General features: G+C 41.1%; 1 protein-coding gene across 1 annotated transcript; it reads right to left on the bottom strand.

Moving 5' to 3' along the window:
- Positions 1–3,849: 3,849 nt before the first annotated feature.
- Positions 3,850–22,470, bottom strand: prlra (prolactin receptor a). Its single transcript, XM_005931243.3, has 9 exons — positions 22,246–22,470; positions 15,855–15,949; positions 15,400–15,532; positions 9,544–9,713; positions 8,356–8,525; positions 8,009–8,150; positions 7,357–7,453; positions 5,835–5,904; positions 3,850–5,724 (listed from the first exon to the last, which is right to left on the bottom strand). The coding sequence occupies exons 2-9, from the start codon at positions 15,925–15,927 to the stop codon at positions 4,681–4,683; spliced, it is 1,899 nt and encodes a 632-aa protein (XP_005931305.1). The 5' UTR covers positions 15,928–15,949; positions 22,246–22,470; the 3' UTR covers positions 3,850–4,680.
- Between the last annotated feature and the right edge of the window lie 10 nt (positions 22,471–22,480).

Raw genomic sequence — 22,480 nt, 5'->3', positions numbered from 1 at the left:
TCGAGTTTTTGTTCACCAAAGCACACACCAACTTCATACTGACGGACAGATCACTGCCCTTTTGCCGCCTTGTCTGACCGTGTTTTGTGGCTGTGGTTCACTTCACCTCACTCTTCCCCATTCTTGTCATTAAATCAGGCCGTTCTGCAACCATGGCAGCCATTCACTCTATGGCTTTATTCATGGTGTATTTTACCCCTTCACCAAAGGCCGTTCTCGTTTCCAACATTATATTTGCAGTGTTCGTCTATCTATCAATATCTGCGGAGTATTTTTTTAACGAGTATCCTATTTTCTAAAGCACAGCATGTAAAGGGTAGCTCGGTTAGCAGGATGCTAGCATGTAGCGCTTAGTGAGACACGCCTCAGACGAGTTGAGCAAAGACCCCGTCTGTGTACTTTATACGTGAGCAACGGATTTAAATAAAATTAACGTTTCAAAAGACAAACTTGAAGATAAAAAACAATATACTTACCGGAGAACCGCCAGGGTTTGCCGCTGCCATCTTGCGCTCCTAAATTCAAAACTGCCTCTGCAGACAGGCAGGGGAGGCGTGGAAATTGTCTTTGAGTTAGTCAAACGTTTTACTTAGTTCGAGTAGATGATAAAATGAAAGAAAAATGAATGGGATTTTAAGTAGGACTAGGCGTTCTGTAATGATCTCTATTTAGGAGAAAAACGTAATCACTCACCTTTAAACAGCTCTCTTTTAGGAGAAACACTGCTGGCTAACGGTGTCATGTGATCAAACAGCGTAATTTAATTGGCTGAGAGCCGCTCGACTCGATCTAGTGCTGATTGCTCTGGCTTGGGTCATTCAAGTTCATCACTTTTGCGGTTGAATTTTTGCAGGTGCAATTTTTTGCAGGTGAATATTTGATGGTGAATTTTTTGCAGGTGAATATTTGATGGTGAATTTTTTGCAGGTGAATTTTTGCAAGTGAATATTTTTGCAGGGAAATTTGGAGGATAAAAATTCAGTGTTATAAATTCAATGTCTAAAAATAGTTGAATTCTGATGATACGATATTTCTTCCATAGAACTTGTCCCCCTTAAGTTTAGCAATTTACCGGAAAAACCTTACAAAGTTATGCGCACAATGGAAGATACAGAATATATTAAATTAGTATCAACAAAAAAGGCCTTTAACTGGTGTAAACTGGTTTTTAAACAAGTCGACAAAAGCGCAAAAGAGAAGGGTATCCTTTGTTTTTTATTGTGTGAAAAGGATATAGTATAAAAATGTATCATTCCCTTATGTACTTTACTTTATTTGTGTCCATTTTTATTCACGAGTGAGCCAAAAAAACAAAACAAAACAAAAAAAACCCATTATTTTTAACCCGAAAAAATCAGAGGAACACCAATTAAAATGTTCAGATTTCTCTCTTCTCCCTCTCTGCACCCAAAGCCTGGCAGAGGGCTGCCACTTCGGTCCAGTAGTGGTTTTAGATACGGGCGACGCGGGCGGTTGCCCGGGGCGGCATCGTGGTGGGGGGCGGCATCACGGGCATCGGCAAAAAAAAATTGCTCGTACTCATGCTGCCCTGACGTTATGCCAGCGCATATTGGGAATGGCATAGGCACCGATCGGTTTTCTATCGCCCATTTGCTGGGAGTAAGGGCGCCTTCCGTTTGCGAGGTGCGCCTGCTGCTTGCGGCACAGGGAGGAGAGGGCGGGGCGGCGGGGGAGTCTCTGGCTGGCTGGAGCAGCATCTAATAACCAACTCGCAAAATAAAAAATAAAAACAAACCAACAAACACGAAAACACCAGACATATGATACAGACTTATCATTTGCACTGATGTTTTTTTCGAAATTCTATACACGAAAAGTGAGCGCGAGAGCCCTCGGTGCGCCTGCTTGCTGCTGAAGTCAAAGTAAACTTTATTGTCATCTCCGCTACAGTTCAGCAGTGTTGGTCAAGTTACTTGAAAAAAGTAATCAGTAACTAATTACTGAGGGAGTAGGGTAGGCGGAGGTTTACCCTGGTGCAGGTGTGCCGCAGGGTTAGGGGGGTTTTTTCGCTGTAAAAAGAAGTTTTCTTCCCACACACAACAGACACTAATGTTTTTGTCACTTTTTATGGAATCAAACTCAAAGTAAGGTCAGTACTTCCACGCTTTAAACGCTGCACGCTCATACTCTCTCCCGCACTCGATATATGATCCATTGTTGATCTGCACACAGCTGTTGTCACGAACGTCGCACTCGCTTACGTCACTGTCATGAGACATTCTCAAAAAAATCACGGTTTTAGTAACGCAGCGTTCCTACGGGAAAGTAACGGTAATCTAATTACCGTTTTTGCAATAGTAATCCCTTACTTTACTCGTTACTTGAAAAAAGTAATCGGATTACAGTAACGCGTTACTGCCCATCTCTGCAGTCCAGTATATAGAGACGAGACGACGAGGCTCCAGTTACAGCAGTGCAAGTAAACAAACAATATATATAAGAAGAGTAAGAAAATAAATATACACTTTAGGACTCGGGGTAAAGGATCAATAACAATTTAAAATTTACAGTTTGATGATTTAAAGTCTCACACACAAGCCGTCGAAAGGGGAGGGGGGCCTGCTGCTTCCAAATAGAGCACATTTCATTTATAATGTTGTAAATCCAAGCCCATTATGTATTCATGATTTGAATCCTGGGTTGTGTGAAATCTCAGAAATACCCAAAGTGAATCTGTGAACTAAGGTGTAGGTCTATTAGGTTATGTTGTGGTGATCCTCGAGTTGGGGGATTTGTGTTCATACTGGAGTGCAAAATTAAAACCAATGGAAGATGGACAAGAAAAGTTCAAAGCCATCAGGTCCTCAGTTTAGAAAAAAGAGAAAAGAAGAGGAGGAGAAACGAGCAAAAGATACAGGTAAGCAGATGTGTCATTGGATAATGGCAGGTCATCCTGAAACAATCAGAATCAGAATACTTTATTAATCCCTAAGGAAATAATGTGAGTTACAGTTGCTCCAAGAAGAAATGGTAAAAATAGCAACAGTAACAGACTAAACACAGTGTGTGTGTGTACAACAGTTGTATGTTAATGTACAATCCTTAATATGTTTTGTGTGTGTGTGTGTGGGGGGGGGCAAGAGGTAGTGTTCGCCAAGGGCGCCAAACAGGCGCCACTGCTTCAGTCCACACGTGCTTGCTCATGTGTGGTTGTCTGATTTGTTTTCTCTTTAATATTGTGGCTTTACCCTTGATGAGAATGTTCTTGTGATTTGGTGCTAGATGATATTAAAGATGGAAAAAATATTTAATTTCCCCCCTAAGAAAAATTTCAACTGAATCAGAAACTGAGTGGAGTGTTCACCCAGGGCGCCAAACAGGCTACATTATCTTTTTTCGTTTGCGTTTTAAATTCACTTGTGTTGCTTATTTTGTCACGTTATTCATTCTTTTGCAAGTTTGGAAAAAAAAAAAGAATCGTTGATTATCCCACAGCCTTACTGATCACCACTGCATGTACAACAGCACAGAAGATCCTTAGTATGTATTTAGTAACTAAACAAAAATTAGATTTTACTTTTCTATGATTGAAATGTATGAAATTCTTTGATCTTTTGATATTTTACCAATTCAGTGTAGTAATGCTTGGATCACCACACTGCAATAACATTTTGGTAAAAATTTGCAATTATTAATGAGTACTCTGCAAAGCAATCCAGGGGCCTGAATACCACCTTATGCTGGGCTGCTTCTAAACAACATGCCACCCCTGCTTGCTGCTGGGTAAATGCATACTTTTCCACGTGTATTTTCATTACTAATGTTGTCAGCCAAGTAATAATTACACATATGTAATTATCAAATTAGGACACAAAAAAATCAACAAAATTCCATTACTGAGTTTTTTTTTTATTTTGTTATAAACATGACTTTCCACAAAGATTTTACATTTCATGTTAAAACTATACATATATTTATATAGGTACGTGTAGGCTATACAGACATCTGTGCATACAGGAATAAAGAGCAGTGTTGTACGTTACCATACCAAGTAATACAACACTACTCCGCCTTCCAAAAATCTAAATATCTTTGCAGATTAAAACTGCAGGAGGTGTATTTACAGAAAAACATTCTCATTCTCTCTGAATGAAAAAATAGAGCAGTACATTCTCACTTTTGGTTTTGTTGTGTTTGTTTTTAATTTTAATGCTATACATATTGTAGCTTTAGAGAAAGCAGCTTAAAAATGTAGTGTTGGTATCTATAAGGAAAAGGGAAAATACACTCACATACAAAAAACTGAGACAAAGTAGAAGGTCGGGGTTTCTGCAGTTTTTAACAGATAATCACAATTACTATATGGTATATCAATAGGATCGATGAAAACAACGTTTATGTGCCAGAGAGGATGGTTCATGATAGACATCCAGTACAATCAGGATGCTCATATAAAGTACCACGTGGATTTTTAGAAGAATTACAAAACTCAATTAAGCTCATTAGTCAAGATATTCAATAACAATTATTTGATAATCAATAGTGTGTTACTGCTCCGCCCTCAGCAAAGACATGTCTCTTACAGGAGAAGAAGATAAAAAAATAAATATACATTGTCTTGGCAATTTTTTTTTTTAAGGAGTGTTAGTGCTTTTTCGTATCTTTCAGTCCCCGCCTCTTGCAATGTTCTACAACTGCCAATTTGGGCTGGCATGTCTGCTAAGTGTCCAGGGAGAACATAGTGGCAGTGTCGACATACCCACTTACTGCCAGAACCCTTTCCTCCTGGACCGGCAGGGCAATGTGACTGCAGGTTGTTGGCTTAGGAGTGTTAATAGCGATGGAAGATGTGTAGCAGCTCTCGGCTGCTCCAGCCATTTCCATGCTCTCTTCTTCCACCACCTCTCTCTGGAGCAGCAGCACATTGTCACTGTTTACCCCTTTCACTTTGCTGTAGTTGTCTCCATGTCCTACCCAGGAGCAGGCTTCTTCACGGGTATGGCCTGAAGGAATAGGATGGAGAAGCACCTTATTCTCCTCATTGACCCTTTGCACTTCAACATACTCAGTCATCCGGGTGGGCAACAGCAGATTCCTGGGCGCATTTCCGTCATTGATGGCTGAGATGTTGCGATCGCTGTGGGCCTGGAGTTGCTGGTGGACATCTGTCTGGGGATAAGGTTGATTATTATTAAAGCAGACCTCCCAGTAGCTTGATTGGAGAGCCTTTTTGATGCAGTGGTCTGAGGATGGGGAGCCCGGAGGAAACTGGGTGTCAGAAAGGAAATTCTGTTTGTGCATCTCAAGTGAGTTGTGTGGATCCAGTGGGCTTGGGCTGTAAGGAGTCACTGGGGAAAACACAGAAGGCCAGGTCTTAACCTTCTTACTTGATGTACTGGGACTAACTACATCTTCATTAGCACATAGCATCGTTTCCTTCTCCCAGGCTTCTTTGGGCCCTTGTGTCTCCGTCCCAATTTGATCTCCCTCCTGATTTTGTTGCTGCTGTTCCTCTTTTGCCGCGCCACTCTTATCCATCAACAGATTGTCACTGTCACAGCTGCCCCGGCCAGAGTCACTGTCGGATGCTGAGCCTATGGATTTCAGGCAGCCGTCATGATCCTTGCCTTCGTCGACCATCAGTTCCTGCTGTTCTGGCACATATACTTCTAAGTATTCTACCAGCAAGTCCTCATAGTTAGACGTGGTTGGTGGGAAGTCAGACACCACCAGTGCGCTGAACACCTCGTCAGACTTGCCACTCTGCACACAAAGAGTAAAACTACTCAATGCAAATAGAAAGCACTATACAAATAGACATTTTGTCTGAATAAGTAGCTATCGAGACAGTGTTCATAATGTTACCCCTTTACCTTGAGAAGCTGCTTGTCAAAGCCTTTGATTTTAGGACCAGGGACTGGCGGCAGCATGCAGTGCTTCAGACTTTACACACAGACACACAAAAGGCTTTGTTAGCAGCAGTTGAATATCACGGATGTGATGACTATAGTCAGCATTTTACTTGCAGTATGCTACCAAAGCCCAGAATGGTCACATTATCGCATGAGCTAATACAGTTATTTATAGTTGATTACCTGTGAGACATTTAATCAGATTTTTCTTTCCTACTAATGGGAATTTATACACGTGAATAAGATCATTCTGTGTTTTTTTTTTACAACAAAGGAAGGACTGAAGTCTCTGCACAGAAATATCCTTTAGCCATGTCTGGTTTTACAGAACAGACAGTGTGAAAAATGGGCACCACTGTGGAGTATTGATTTTTCTTGAGGTAAAGGGATAATTCAGCCACAACTCATAAAAAAATGTAAAGAATTTCAAATAATTTGATAGCTAAGTAATTGCAGTATTTTAGTAATAATATTCTACCGTAGGATCTAAATGTAAGTCTGAAGAGTGCTTTGGGCTTATGTAACATATGACAAAGTATGTAGTCCTTAGCAGGTCTTAAAGCTCAGGTAAATGCAAGCTTTGATGGACCAAAGCTCATGACTTATTACACTCTATAATTATTTAAAAAATGAATAAAACTAATGCAATAACTTAAAGTAATTGTTTTCTTTGGGACTTTGTCAATCTCTCATTTCACTGTGAAGGAATTTTGGCACCCTCTTCTCTATAGCATTGCTTCTCTTCACTGAGGTTTGCAGGTATTCATTTATGCACAGCTCTTTTACGGTCCCATCACAGCGTTTCAGTCAGGTTGAGGTCTGGCTGGACTTTGAGACTGGGCCATTACAGCACTTTAATTCTTAATTTCTCTTTTTCAGCCGTTCCACTGTAGATTTGCTGCTGTGCTTGGGATCATTGTCCTGTTTCATGACCTAGATTCAGCCAAGCTGTCAGACAGATGTGAATACTTTGGTATACAGAGGAATTCATGATCGACCTTGACTGAAAGATGCCCAGGCCCTATGGCTGCAAAGCAAGTGCAAATCATCAGCCCTTCACCGCTGTGTTTGACAGGTGCTATGAGGTCCCTGTGCTGAAATTCTGTGTTTATTTTTCACTAAATGTGGTACTGTGGAGCAAATCTGACAAAACCTCTGTTCGTCACACTTGCATTTGATTATCAGAAGCTGGCTGCTACTTACCGTCCTAATTTCTATAGAAGCAGTAATTTCTGCATTTTGGCTTAATATTTGTTAAATAAGGGACATAGTCTATGTCATTTGTCATTTGCTGTTGTTAATATGAGGTTGCGTTAACCTTTCAAGACATCATCACAGTTGTTTTGTCCTTATACATAAAAGCTTGTATCTGATTGAGGGCGTACTTTCTTATTACATTCTGAAATTGCACAGAAACAATACATTTAAATAAATAATAACCAGCATTTTAACAAAGCAAAGTGGTTAAGAAGATCATTGTTACCTGTGGCTATTCATGTGTATCAGCCATATGAGGATCAGTAAAATGAAGGCAGAAAAGACTAAAATGAGGATCCAGACAGACTTTTCCCGATGGAGATCTGAAAGACGCAACATAACAATGTGTGGGTGCTTCAGCAGAACAACGCAGTATCCATCTTTTTTTCTTCTTCCTGGGTTTATTATCATTGCATCATGCTAAAGCGAGGCAAACAAATACTTTTCCCAAGAGGCTGCATGACAACTGGGATTGTTGTGGAGGGCCGTACCAACAAACTTATAAATATTATAATACTGAGCAGAATTCCACTTTTTGGTGCGACCGTCCAGTTCCGGTTTGTCATGTGGCCCCTTGGAAAAATAAATATCCTGCAAAAAAAGGCAGTAAAACCACAATGAAGGAATACGATTTCTAGTGATAATTAAATTGGTTAAACTGGTTCCTTTGCAAAGAGCCAGATTAGCTTCCTTCTTTAACTTCTAACCTTCATGCTAAGGTAAACTAACTGAGTGCTTCAGATTATAAGAGTAGCTCTCAACAAGAAAGTGCTGTAATATAGATTCCAAAATGTTAAACTGTTCCTTTAATAAATAAATATATCCTATACAATATATAATAATTAGTTAATGCAAAAGACAGTTGGCGGATGTCTTACACTCTGGAACTTTGACGTAGGAAGTGGAACTCCATTCACTCCAAAAGCCGTGATCGGGCTTACAGCGCACCTGAATAAGGTATGTACCACCTGACCGCAGGCTGAAAATGTTAAACATCTTCTGCTGGCCCGCAATGTGATTCTGGAAACACACATAGTCAACAGAAACACACAAATCATTTAGTCTGTCAGGCTTCCAATATACAGATTTGAAATGTTCAAAAACCTGTCCTTTCACTAACACATCGTGTAGTTCCCCTACACCAGCCTCGAACAAAGTTTCAAATTTGAAAGGCAAATACTTCAAAGAGCATACCACACCCTGAAATGCGCTGAGACCTACGTACCTCCCATTCGCTTTCCTCCTCCTCCAACTTGACGCGGAGCTCATAGATTAGAGTGATCCAACCAGAGCGGGTGTCAGCCTTACGAGGTGGTTCCCAAGACACTCGAAGAAAAGGCCAGCCCTGATCCTTCATTACTGTCACTTCTAGCTTTTCTGGAGGATGAGGCTTGACTGGAGCAGAAGAGAGAAAATGTGAATGAAAGAAAGACAGAGCAACAGCAAATCCAACAATGAATAAAGATTGTATTACTGAAAAAACAAACAAAAAAAAAACAATAGGCATCAACAGGGCTTGTGAACGGCAGCAGGTGAAAACACTGCAGGGTGAATTATCAGCTGTTACACAGCTAACAAAAGGACACTCCCAGCGGATAAGCACCAGCATTGCAGGAATGACCTTCAACATATTTGTCGATGTGTGTATTATGACATATAGTAGTGATAAATGTCACTGTTTGGGCTTTACGCTATCCTCGTGGAGACACATATCTGACAATTGTGAGGTAACACAAAGAAAAAGATAAGCAGATCAGAACAACTCGACACACTTCCAGTTTAGGAGGCTCAAGGACGAGATGAATACTTCTCTGTTAATTTACTCTCCCATTTTAAATATTTCATGAATATACTTTTTGTTTAGAAGGATGGAACTACTTCTTACTAAAGTATTGAATTACTTGCATTAAAGTACTTTATTTCTGTTAGTGAAGTAAATGATTGTCTAAAATAACTGGACAGTGTGCATTTTTGAAGCAGGAGAAAAGAGAGCAGATTTTCCATTGCAGTAAACAAGCGTGCATGTGCTCAAGTGTGACTGGCCCCCACCAAAAACACATTAGAAGCTCATAAATGATAAGGAGGTAAAAGAAATTCTTGTTACAATTTCAAAACACAAGAATGTTTTAACTTTGTTTAATTTAGCATTAGTTAATGCTAAACTTAATTTCAGTTGATTTTGTAGATCGTGCATCAGCTAGTCCTTTAATCGCTGCAAAGGAAATTTCACTGTGGACATTAAAAGGTGACCTTTAGTGAGCAGTTACAGCATAAAGGGAGGGGGTGACTAAACTCCAAGAGCATTTGCCACAGTGTAGCGCAGTGTGCTGCCGAGCAGCTGTGGAGCTGCTTTTTTTTAATCCCTGTGGTGAAATTATGAAAACCCCTCCACCCCTGCCCCCAGTCCCCTCACCAATGTAGACCACGTCTATATCCACAGGGTCAGAGTAGGTCTTGCCCAGTGCGTTGGTGGCCACCACGGTGATGTTGTAGCTGACCCAGATGACGGTGTCGTTCTTGTTAAAGAAGCAGGAGTTCTTCCCGGCTGTGTGGTAGTCAGGACACTCGTGCACTACGTTAGAACTGCAAGAGAGGCAGAGGAGCGGCATGCAATCACAGGTGTGCGCTGGCATTGTGCTTGCACAGCCACATTAAAATAACAGTGTACATCCTCCCTATTCCTGACACTGCATATGTGTGTGAGAGTGACGAGAGGAGACAGATGGCGAGAAAGTGTGACTGCAAAATAAGTGGAGGCCATCTCTTTTCTCTCTCTTTTTTTTTTTACTGTCAAGCTGCTAGGATGTTGTATTTAATTAAAGGAGACACAGAAAATAACTTTGGTATTGTTTTCTGTTTGAACTGCAGGTTCATATCCCAGTAGACCTGGGTGTCATAATGAACACAACTGGGAGTGTTTGCATATAGAACACGGGAAACAAATTGTTGCTGCTGTCGCAGTAACTAGTGACGACTGGTCGGGGGACATGTTCAGGTGCGGACAACATGAGGAAAAATATGTGAGCTGGTAAAGCTGCCTGCGACAAATGCATGCGAGCTGGAGACGGAAAAAATAAATTAAATCAATAAACTTTGGTTTGATTTCAGAAAACGTGGGGAAAGTGACTCATGTCATCTCTATGGTGAGCAGAACTTGCACAAACCAATTAATCAAAGTGTATTTGTTCTGCTGCTACACACTATACCACAGTGAACTGAAAGTTGAATACAAGAAGACATCAAAAAATGAGAAACAATACAAAATACTACACCAATAATATAGCATTATAATGGTATTACTTTGATTTATTCATAGAGTTACTGAAAGAAGCACATGTGATGTGTCAGGAAGCCATGGCAAAACTGACTAAGTGGAAAAACCTATCCTAATAAATCTGCGCCATAAAGCATTTTAGGCAGAACATTAAATGCAAGATCATCAAATTAAAATAATGATGATTCAATTTAAGTTTCTTAAAGAAAACTTTGGGTACATACACGTTTGCAAGCTGCACAATTAAGACATGATATGTGCGCAGTGAAACCCGCCCCTGCACATACCAAACCAAACAAACAGGCACACCTCTGCTGCACTTGCAATAGTACAACAAGTATGGGGGAACAAAACAGGAAAGCTGATGTTAAAGGGAGACAATCTCAAGAGCGGTGGAGAACTGAGAGCTTCTTCGTGTAGTTTAAAGAGCCAGTCTGAGATTTCTTTTCTCAGTCCAAACATCAGCAGAGATTGGAAGCCACTGACTCGAGGCAAAAAGCTCCTGAACTGAAAGCGGCAATATATGTTTCTCCTAGCAAAATCACAAAGTGATGGAGTTTCATCACAGCAGAGGAAATTGCTGAATCTTCGAGGTTTGTGGTTTGTGAAAGTGCAGCATTTATTTGCAGCCAATTTAACTGCAGATGTCTCTCTTACAGGTGAAATATGTGATGAAAAATCTTTTACTTTTTATTTTCTTCATGAAATTTCCCACAAAACCGTTGTGTTGTGGTGCAAGAAAATATATGCAAGAACAAAATTACTGATTAACATATTTAGTACATATTCAGGCTGGTGAAACAGGTGGTTCACTATTGCAAAAATGTATGATATCCAAATCGTTTCGGATCTGAGGAGCTTCACAGTTAAACCTCAAAAACAATTTTTGTAGCATGGTGCATTATATTATTGTGAAAACGGTCAAAAGACATAAACCCCCACCACCACCACCACAACACAAGGACTACCAATTTGTTTAGGTAGTTCTTATCGCCAAAAGTAACATCTAGATCAATGTCAGGATCTAGTGTTTCCCAGCAGGAAGTGGCCTTCAACCTCTGGGTGCCTTCATGCCATGGTTTATCCACTGCCATATCTTCTCTACTGTACTCTGAGTATTAGAAAATACTGTAAGTTAGCTTACGTGTTATATTAAGGAAGATGAATAATCCGCCATTGAAGACTGGAATAGTTGGAAAAGAACCTCAAAAGTCATAGCCCTCTAAAAGGACTATATGTCATAGAGTAACCCTCTATGGGATGGACTAGTTTTTGGCAGGGAGCAGTGACAAAATAGATGTGCATCACCTTCAGGCCTTTATGCTAAGCTAATCAGAGCCTTAGTAAAAGATATGAGGAACGTTAACTTTGCCCTCCTCTCTCTGTTAGGTTTAAGGCAGGCTAGACTTGTTCTACCTGTTTTCTTTTCCTCTTTGCTCTCAGGTTGAGTTATGGGCGGATTGCTCCTGCCACTGCCCATGGGTGGAGAGTAAATGGTGGTAAAATTTACCACCATTTACCACCATTGTATGGTGGTAAATTAGAGCCTTATGTTTGACGTTTGTTTGCAGCTGTTTCGATTAGTGATTCCTGCTTCTTGTCTACTTCCGTGTTGTCCATCTGGAATTCTTGGCAAGCTCATCAAGACACCCACCTGTCAACCTTTTTGGAGTTCAAGAGCTACCACCGGACAGTGACAGTACACCAAATCTAATTCTGAGGCTTCCTGTGGAAACAAGGACTTGCCTGAATATCACCTGCCTGCCCACTCTCCTTCAAGTCTCCTCAGTCGTCCTTTGATTCCAGTCTGCCTACCAACAACCCCTCTCTCAGCCTGCTATTCACCAGCCACTTACTGATTTTGTGGACTGTAAATAAACCTTTTAAACTTCACGTCAGCTGCCTGAGTTTGCTCTCTGGGCCCAGCCACAGTAAAACCTTGACAGAACGATGTAGAAAACCCATGGACGCAGCAGACTGTATTAGGTGAACATGAGAAGGCTTTAACATCTATAGTTCAGCAGCTACGTGAAACACATCAGTGGGTAGAACAGATGGGTAATGCACTGTAAATAATTCACTCCAAACTGTCACCTTCTCCCATCCCGGAAGCTCCGGTTCAGGTCAGTGTGCCCTCTCCTGATGCAGTTGCCTTTTCACAGCCATCCCTATCTCACCTGAACTATCTGGTGGAGAGCCAGGTCACTGGGGTGGATTTTTGCTTTGGTACTCACTACTGTTTCAGTGCTCTCCACGGACCTTCTCAAACAATTGTTCACAAAATACTACTGTTAAGGGTCTGGGCACTCAAATACACTAAAGCATATTTACTATGAAACCCTATAGAGTCTGTGTCCTACACACTATTCATTAAGAAATCTCAAGTTAGTTTGTGAACACTCTCTAAATGAGGAAGAAGCAGCTTGACATGTATTCAACCTGCATCAAAGTCTGTAGCAGAGGTTCTACTGAGTCCAGGGTAATGGCTGAGACAGGGTTGGAGAAAAAAGCCCTAAGATGGACATTGTATGATACCCTTAATGAGCAAATGAAGGATGAATTGGCCTCTTGCAATAAGTGTTTTGAGGAATTATAGCCCTTGCTGACCTTATCGATACCAACGTCAGAGAACGTGTACAAGAAAATAGGACCATTTCCAGTCTCTGCATCTTACCACCCTTACGACTGTGCCATTAACAACCTCCCAGGGGTACCTCTTCCCTCAAGCCGTCTATACAGTCTTTCCGGTCCTAAACACCTTGCCGTGGATAAATACATCAAGGACTCCCTTGACAGCAGCATCATTCAACCGTTCTCCACTCCAGTGGGTGCGGGTTTCTTCTTTGTAGAAAATAAAAGAGATTCAGCGACCCTGCATTGACTATGAGGGTTAAATCAAATCACTGTAAAAAATAGGTATCCTTTTCCCTTAATCACCTCAGCCTGTGAGCCACAGCATTCACAAAATTAGATCAACGTAATGCTTATCATTTGTTCCACGTCCGGGAGGAGGATGAATGGAAGACGGCATTTAACATTCCATTAGGTCACTATATATGGTCATGACATTTAGTTGAACCAATGCCCCCACTGTCTTTAAGGCCTGGTCAATGATGTCTTAAGAGACGTTTGAAACATCTTTTTGTTTGTTTTTTGGATGATACCTTGAGACCCTCGAAGAACTTCATGTCTCTGCAAGCAGGTACTACAGAGACTACTTGAAAACAAACTCTTCGTTAAGGCCAAAAAATGTGGAATTCATGCTAACCATGTGACTTTTCTTGGAGACGGAGGTGAAAGCTGTAATTGACAGGCCTGTCTCCGCATCCTGGAAACAGCTACAACGGTTCCTTGGATTTGCAAACTTTAAATGCTGCTTCATCAGGAATTATAGTCAAGCTCCAGTACCATTAACCGACTCACTTCCTTTTCCAGGCCATTTAAATGAAATGGAAGTAGGAAGCATATCAAACATTTCAAATGATCAAAGACAGGTTTAAACTCTGCACCTGTACTGAACCATCCCGATCTGTTAAAACAATTCATTATTGAAGCGGGTCTCTCAGGTGGGGACAGTGCTAATGTACAGAAGCCGACGGTAAGCCGCATGCCTTCGTTTCTTGGCACTTGCCTCCAGCAAAAAACTATGACGTATTCAACTGAGAGCCATTCCAGTTCATATCTAAAGCTTGGAAAGCATTTTGCGAGGCCCTGGGTGCTAGCGCTAGGCTAACCTCACCCTGACAATCTTTTTTTTTTTTTTTTAGTTTAAGAGCCACTGCTGGGTAATCACAGTCACAGTTTTAATTACATGACTTCCTCTGAAAAAAAAGGAATTACCTGAAAATCACCTGCCGGACCACTCTCCAACAACTCTCCTCAGCCTCCCTCAGATTCCTGCCAATAACCACTTTCTCAGTCCGACTGTCACTGCTGACAAGTAAACACTCAAAGACAATCTGAGCTACTGCAGTCAGATTCTCTCTGCCCGACTTTGCTAATTCCCTTTGTTAATCTCCCCACACCTTTCCAGAATACAGAGGTCATCTTCCACACAGGTCATCAGCCAGGTACTGATTTTGTATACTTTGTACATAAACCTTTTAAACTTCATGTCACTTGTCTGATTCCCTCTGAGTCCAGCCACAGTAAAACCATGACACTATGTGGCCATATGCTTTGCATATCAGGAGTTCAGTATCATTCTTGTCAATGTGTGGCTCAGTTTTTATCAGCCTCTTCACATGCAGCACGTGCAGCCTAACATACAATATAAGTTTTGTTCATTTTTTTCTCTGTTATTTTATTGGGAGGGGGTGTCGTTTTTTGCCTTCTTATATTTCTGTCAGTTTGACTTCCTTTGATTGTTTTCCTGCCTTTTTCAATGTTTGCTTTGCCCTCATTAGTATCACTTGTTTTAATCTAAAACACCTGTTTCCAATCAGTCTTCTCGGTGTACTCATAGTAGATTTTTAGTGTCCCAGTGTTCACCAGTCGTAATAGTATTCCCCATCACACCTTTATTAACCACTGCATGACCAAGGCCTGCCTGGATTGTTTACAGTGTTTACAAACTGTGTTTTCACTTTGTAGTTAAATAAGCTAGTAATTCCACTCCTCTGTACATGTGTATCAACCTTGAAGTATTTAAAAATCCATGTTCACGGGCACCTCTTAGCACTTTGCAATCTTTATCCTCTGACACCGTTTGGATTGTTGCCATTTAATAAACCACAAACAAGAACATCCCATTGTGCCAGCTGTACTGATGGAACTCTTCTTTTTATTAATATGAAAAATCGTTTTTTTTAACAATTGCCAAGTGCTTACACTTCCCTTTATAATACATTATGTAAAGGGACCTGATATACTAATATTATAATCTGTGTTTATATGAATGAACTAAAAAAACAACTATTACTCATTGTTTGTGGCTACCAGATAACATGAAGTAAAATTATAACAAGCTTGGGCGCTTCTGCGCGAGTTTCTCACCCTTCTTTCCGATAGTAGAGAGCGTATGTAGTAGGCAGGCCCCCATCAGATCCTGGCTTCCACCAGCATGTGAAGGTCTCTTTCTCTGGAGAACGGCATTTGATCTCTGTGGGCTTGCCAGGTAAGCTATAACCTAAGACAGATATTAGATGGAAACAAGGAGACATAGGAATTTACTAGACTACATCCTAAACAGTGTGTCAAGCCTAAGCAATGAAAAAAGGCGAAATTTTAAATTAGATGAGAAGATGAAAGAAATAAAACTTTAACGTGAGTTGAGAGTAATATGAAACCCAAAAAATATCCACAGATGAAACTCAGCGTTGCTTAGTGCTTATTAATTATGCAGATCTGGCTCATGTGTTAACCAGCTAGATCACACCTCTCGGATATCTTAGCTCATTGTCAGAAACCTAAGAAGGTGCTAAGACTGAGTTTCAAGCCAAAACACTTACGCGTTCCGTCTGTGTGCGGCACAAAGGCTGGCAGCAACAACAGCAGGAGAACTTCTCTGACTTTCGTCATCATTGCACCACAAAACCTTGTTGGGCTGAAAAAAACGAGAGAAGGAAAGGAAGAAAGAAAGGTGAAGACGGAGGACTTGTCTGATCTGCCCTCTGGACAAATCAGTTGACCCACAATGTTGATTGCACATCTTGTATTGAGTTACAACACACTTGAATGACAAACAAAAACTGGAACATGCAGCCCGTGTGGTTTCTTATTGTGACACTAACCTGTTTGACGGTGAAGTGTTACATGCAGCGCTAAAATTAGTTCAAAGCCCTCCGCATTTAGAAACAGACGGTGTGAAAAGATTTTAACCAGAGGTGAAATAACGTTATAGTCAATGGGAAAGAAATATCCAATATCGGATACATTGGATCAGTTTATGCTGAGAAACCATTTCGATCAGTTGCTATGAATATGAATCATAAGCCAAAATGGTAAACAAAGTATCTGAGTAAACGAAGAGTAAACAACTGATGAAAGACGAAACACCTTCTAGAGGATAATGTGCTGTTTCACTAAGGATTAAAAAAAAAGCATCCACTCTGTCTCTGACTACCTCTACCAGCTGGCACACACAGCGTAACTGATTGCATAATCTGTGGTCGGGCTTTTGCCCCGACAACACACACAGCAGGAGGCTGATTTGCCTTGCTGGAGACTGGCTTGACTCATCTTCTCATGACTGGAAAATCTGCATTTGCTTCGGCATGTGCTGATGTAGTATCAGTTATTACTCTGCACGACCCTTTATCTCTAAAGCCATTGGACGGCAGGGGTAGGGTAGATGCAGGGGGTATTAGTTAGAGGTTAAATAGATGGGAGAGCTAATGTTGCATGAGCGATAAGGCTGACAGGAAAAAAAAAAACTTCCCTCACATGTTATCTCACATGCTGCCTCCCTTTTCTTTCATTGCTGGGCCCGAACATTTGTTAAGCCAGGATTTGACATGTCAAATGCAAGGATCCTTTGACCAACCCCCAACCACCAGTACATCCAAGAAAAAGATCAAATATAAAGAGGGGCATGATCACACTTGAAGTGCTTTTTGTGTGTTTTTTAAGGGAGCACTTGATGCAGTTTAACCTGAGCATATGCAAAAATATGCAAATAACACTTTTTCTTCAACACAAAGCTCTGAAAAACTACAAAAAAGGGAGATTCAAAAATGAGAAAATTTGTGTAAGGGTAGTGTGCAACTTGCTTCTTATTTGCATGTGAAAAAATAAAAAAACAGGACAGAGGCCCTGTTCTGTGATTAGACTTTTTTTTAAATGAAGAATATAAAATAACCATTTCATTACAAAGTGTCCAAACTGAGCTGTTTGTTTTAAAAGGTGCCGCCTTGACTCAAGAGATCTCCTAGATGTCCGTGGCATGTTTGCCGTCACCTTGACATGTCATGACATGATGTGAAGTACTTCGCTGCGCATGCTTTAATGCGCCGACACTGAGCGTGGGTGGAAACATGAGAGCCCTGCAATAAAATTGCATACATGCTATTTCTAAGAATGACAACCTAACACACGCCGTGAAAAAACACAAAACTAGACAAGCACAGGCACAGACTGACCTTTTTTCCATGAAATACGTCAAGTTTTTTAATGGCATGTGTTTCACAACAGCTAAATTCTACATTAACAACGTGCTGAGGTGTAAGGCGCAGGTGTGCTTGGGCATGTGCTGTCATATTATGTGTAGTGTTGTATGCTAACCTACAGTATTACTAACTTGTTACTAACTTTAAAAAAAAAAAATTATTATTATGGTGCCTTCATTTTACTAACGTCACCATGATCTGATAATTGGCATTAAGATCAAGGCACTGGATTAGCCTCCTGCTGCATATAGCCTTCTTACATAACCAGTAGTCCAAACTGAATAAGCTGCCAAGCTGGAAAAGTGCTGGCCAACAGAGTGAAGCTCTTCCCTCAATATTACTGAATAATCCTCACTGTATGGATTCTCAAGTGTGTTTTGCAATAAACAAACAAAAGATTTTACCACCACATTTATGAATTTTAAAGTTTGCTGTAGTACTTTTTTAACATCTTGCCTCTTACTAATATCATTCCTGACTACGATGAGACCTGCATCATGCATTATGGAAAAAAAACAGCATTCGAGTCACTAACATGTAATGTAACATTCAAAAAAAAAAAAAAATGCTGCACGTCTTGAGAATGAAACCCAGACATGTCTGTTCGTGATCTGTAAATAAGTAACTGCATTTACTGTCGACCTCTAAGGTAAAAAGGCAAACGTGCAGAGAGGGGGTAGAGTTGCTGTTGTGCATAAGGTTTCATCTAAAAAATAGAAATAAAATGAAAAGCTGGGAAATCAATGCCCGATAAACCTTCTGTTGGTTTTAGCATGATCTCCACACGCAATGTCAAGATGACGCATGACAAAAATATCCAAAATCACTCAGTCGGGTTACTGTGAAAATAGATTCATGCTAGAGATTATAAATCATTCAGGATTTTTGTTTGTCAGCAGTCTTCCAGTGTCATGGTACACCTGCTGGATGATGAGGTGGTAAAATGCGAGCAGTGAAGCATCGTCTGATGTGGTTGTACAACAGCTCCACAGCACAACAGCTCACCTTTGCACAGCTGATGAATAAAGAACATTCCTTTCTTATGCAGGGTCACACTTTCTCAAGAGACCTGACCGACACAGCTGAGCTATGGGAGACGTGTTTCTGGGAACCTGTCTTTCTCTCCTGGAAGGTTATAGAGATTGAGCATGCAAAGAGCCCAACATATCTTCAATCATTTACTACGCATCCACTTATGTCCTTATTTAGAAAATAACAATTTCCCCTCCTTGGGGCGTAAGCACGTCTGCGGAGGCACTAATACATTTGAGCGTTTCGGGGCAGTATCGTTGAGAAGATATCGATTTAACAAGCCCGCAGGTTTGCCATGATCTAGCTCGCAAAGTTAATTATCTTTGTAAAAGGATAATAAACTGTACAGTACAGTTTGTATTTCTGACCATGACATACTGCACAGTCTGGGTGAAGAATATATAAAGAAGATACCATAAATCACTCGGATTGCATTCCTGCTCAGACTGGAACAGACCAAGCACATTTCCTGGTACTGAAGTAAAAACCGGTTTGAACACTAGTTCCAGTGGAATTCGAGGAACAATCAAGGGTAGAAACCAGCAGAAAACGACATGCAAAGTTGTGTCAGAGCAGTTTTCACAGCAATTAAACAAATCTAAAAAAGACAACCTCTGAAGTTAACAAAAACACGGCCTTTGATCGCTTCAATTGACCTTGTTAGGACAAACTTTAAGTCACACAGTTGGCAAATTACACTGACCCGTGCTTGTGTTTAAGAAGGTTCACTGTACTGTAGGTAGCTGTTTTCAGTCCATATTTTGCCATAAATAACCAGCAGAGCGAAAGGTCTGTTGGGGATCCAGGCTTTTATTGTCATTGTGGCACTTGTGGAAAAGGTTCACGATAACACTGAATACACTGGCAGGGCTTAAATTACACAGTAACTAGGATATAGTGGCATCCCACTAAAATGACAGCTTGGCTTCTTCTCTTTCTTTTTAAAGAAAAACACAGCCCACCAATCTGGTTATTCATCACTTGAATAAAGTCAGTGCAACAACTTTCACATGTATCAAAGTCCGTATTATGCTTTTTGTGTTTTTCCATGTGTTATGTGCCAAATGGAAGGTTTGGAAAAGTAAGAAAGGCCCAATCATGTGCGGACGAACTTCTTCTTCTCTCCTAGTGAAAACACTGCTCTTTAGGGGGTCTACACATGCCCTATTTTCAGCAACTTAAAGCCATCACAGGCCGACTAACCATTGGTGATATGAAATGGGCAGGCACTAATTTCTGAAGCCAATCTTAACTTAGAGGTGACTAAATGACAACCAGAGGGCAAATCGTATGCACAGTGAGAATCTGGAATGCTCCTTAGCAATCAAAGCATAAAACTTTTGATACGTGGATGGGCCTGAAAAGCCCACCCAGCTTGTTGTAGTCCTGTCTTTTCTTCCATTACTTATTTGCATGACTGTGTGACACATTTCCATAACGTCTGCTTAGCTAATCAAAGAATGACCAGCCATCTTAACCAAAACCAGATTCAGCAAGCTGCCTCCCTGTTGAAACTTCTTCTAAGCTCCACTAATTCTAAGGTATGGGCACCTTAAGTGCTCTGCTAAGTACCTGCTCTTTTACCTACTTCAAGACAGGGCGCATAGTGCATAAAATGGTGTAAAACATTTAAAATATCTCATAAAGAAACTTAGTTTTTTTTTTTTTAAATACAGTGTATGGGGCCTGATGGGGGCCTTGCATTCTTTCTAATGGCTAACAGGGGGCAATGTTCTGGTTTCAAAAACAAGTGCGGACATTGAAAAACAAGGGAAAGTGGGAAAACAAGCCCTGCTCCGTAATCTCGGTCATCGCTTTCCTAATGAATTTGTTGTCTAAATAGCCCGCAGCCCATGGATAAAGCAGGACAATCTGTAATGTGTGCTCAACACTGGTAACTACGGGCAGTGCAGCGTCCCTCTGTTTGTCAGACAGATACACCTCGTGTTCCTAAAATTTCAAATCTGAAACACCACGACGGCAATGGCAAAAACGCTCAGCTTGAGGTGTCACAACAGCCTTTGCTTAAGGCTATTTCCATCCTCTTTTACATACAGACTGTGGATGCATTAATCCATCACTCGGAACTGGGCTTGTTGAGTGCTGCTAGGATAACTGCTTAGACCAGTGGCAGTGTCCATTGTTTATCTGTTATCATATCAATAAAGGCAAAGCAGCTAAAACAGAACCAAAACAGTAAAAACAGATCCTGCTCTCTCTCTTTACTCTTAAGTACAGATCACAGAGAAAATCCCTCATGGGTTGCCTCTTTCTTTCAGGAACAGCTTTTTTTCTTTAGCTTTACTTCATTGTTGCATTATAAGGTGCCGCTTGTGAAATTATACTTGCCTCATTTTCTTGGCCAACCTGTATCCTGTGACCGCTTGTGTTTTTGAGCCACTCAATTGCAGGAAAAGAGATTTAAGGACGTCAGACCACGCACTCCTCACTACCTGCAGCAATAATGATCCCACTGATCTTCGGCCTTGCTTGGTTTGTGCGATAAGGGGGATAACATGTATTTATTAACCACTAGGGCCATCTTGCGTCTGTCTTTGAAGAGAAATATTCCTTCGAGTGTCTCCTGTGAGCTTCTATGACAAATCTAGTTGGTCTAAAGCTCCATGTTTTTAATGTTGTAACAATTTTCTGATAGTGAAATGTCTCCTTAAATATCTAAGGCATATGTTAGACTTGATGTAGGTGGCTCTAACAGCGTTTAATTGTATCTGCTGCCTTGTGCATTTCTTATAGTGGGTGTATATTGACATCCCAGTGCACCTCTGTCTGGTTTCTTCTTGTGAAATATTAAAAAGCATAAACTAACTGGGCTGAATGCACTTGGAAAGTGGTGGGAGACCAAAATGAATGCCTAATTGGAAACTATAAGAAGTGTGTATCAGCATGTAATTCCCTTACAAAACAGCATTGGAAAAGAGGTTCTGAAGGCGCTTAATTTTTGTGAGTCATCACTAATTTCAACGCCAATTACAACCTTTTCCATAGTAACAGTTGCCGCAAAAGCACCAGCTACTATGGATGTTAATATAAAGCCAGTCAACCATGCACCTAACATGCACACACGCGCACACACACGCACACACAAATGATATCTGTTAAACTGAACAGGCTGGATCTTGGAACACTCGCACTGCCCTTGCTCTTCAACTGTGATCCTTACTTCTTGGTTTGCAGCATGCGTGACAAAAAAAAGCCAAAACGGCAGAAGTGATGAAACTTACATGGACTTTATATCACAGCATCAATCTGCACGCAATAGCTGTGGTTTTATAAAGCCTCAGTGTGGGTTGCTAATAGCGGAAAGACTCGGTGAGCTGCAGGGAACTAACACTGTAATCCAGTACTGAGTTGATCAGCTTGAGGCTATAAGGGCCAGTGGCCTTCCTCACCTTTTCCTAACTAGACTTAAAGCCAATAAAGCATGGAACAGACACAGGAAACCTCATTACTCCTCTGACCCCGCGCATCATCATCATCATCCTCCCACACCGGGAGGGAGGACGACAATCTCAACCCCTGCGTGTCAGCTGTCAGCAAGGGAATATGTCTTCATCCAGAACTAAATCCTATTACACTCACTTTTTATAACTCCGCAGGCAGCGCGCCGGGTCACCTCCACGTCACGCACACTTGTTCCTGATAATAAAATATGGAGTATGCATAGAGAGCATTTATGACTTACCTGGATCGAAAGTTTTTCAGTCTCCGCCGCCGTAGCGACTTCGCCGCAGGCTCCCGGGAGAATGGGCTTTTAGACACCGACCTGTGCCTGTGATTTAACGCGTTTCACCGACAGCTGAGAAGAGGAGCGCGCGCCGGTCAGCTCAGCCGTCCTGTCACCGAGATTATCGCCAACATCCACTGTGCGCTCTGCGCTGATCCCGGGTAGGGTGGGGTGTGGTATGGCAGCTCCGCCC

The sequence above is a fragment of the Haplochromis burtoni genome, unplaced genomic scaffold, assembly GCF_018398535.1.
Source record: "Haplochromis burtoni strain Fernald_Lab_line unplaced genomic scaffold, NCSU_Asbu1 Contig_137, whole genome shotgun sequence".
NCBI lineage: Eukaryota > Metazoa > Chordata > Actinopteri > Cichliformes > Cichlidae > Haplochromis > Haplochromis burtoni.
The sequence above is the reverse complement of the archived record's forward strand: the minus strand, read 5'-3'. Positions and strand labels throughout refer to the sequence as shown.

Bases quoted from the DNA above. Each gene is read 5' to 3' on its own strand.
- prlra (XM_005931243.3), bottom strand. From the start codon at position 15,927: ATGATGACGAAAGTCAGAGAAGTTCTCCTGCTGTTGTTGCTGCCAGCC. The intron at 15,533-15,854 runs GTAAGTGTTTTG...TATCTGTCTTAG, and splicing joins GCCGCACACAGACGGAACGC to GTTATAGCTTACCTGGCAAG. The intron at 7,454-8,008 runs GTAAGACATCCG...TGCGTCTTTCAG, and splicing joins CTACGTCAAAGTTCCAGAGT to ATCTCCATCGGGAAAAGTCT.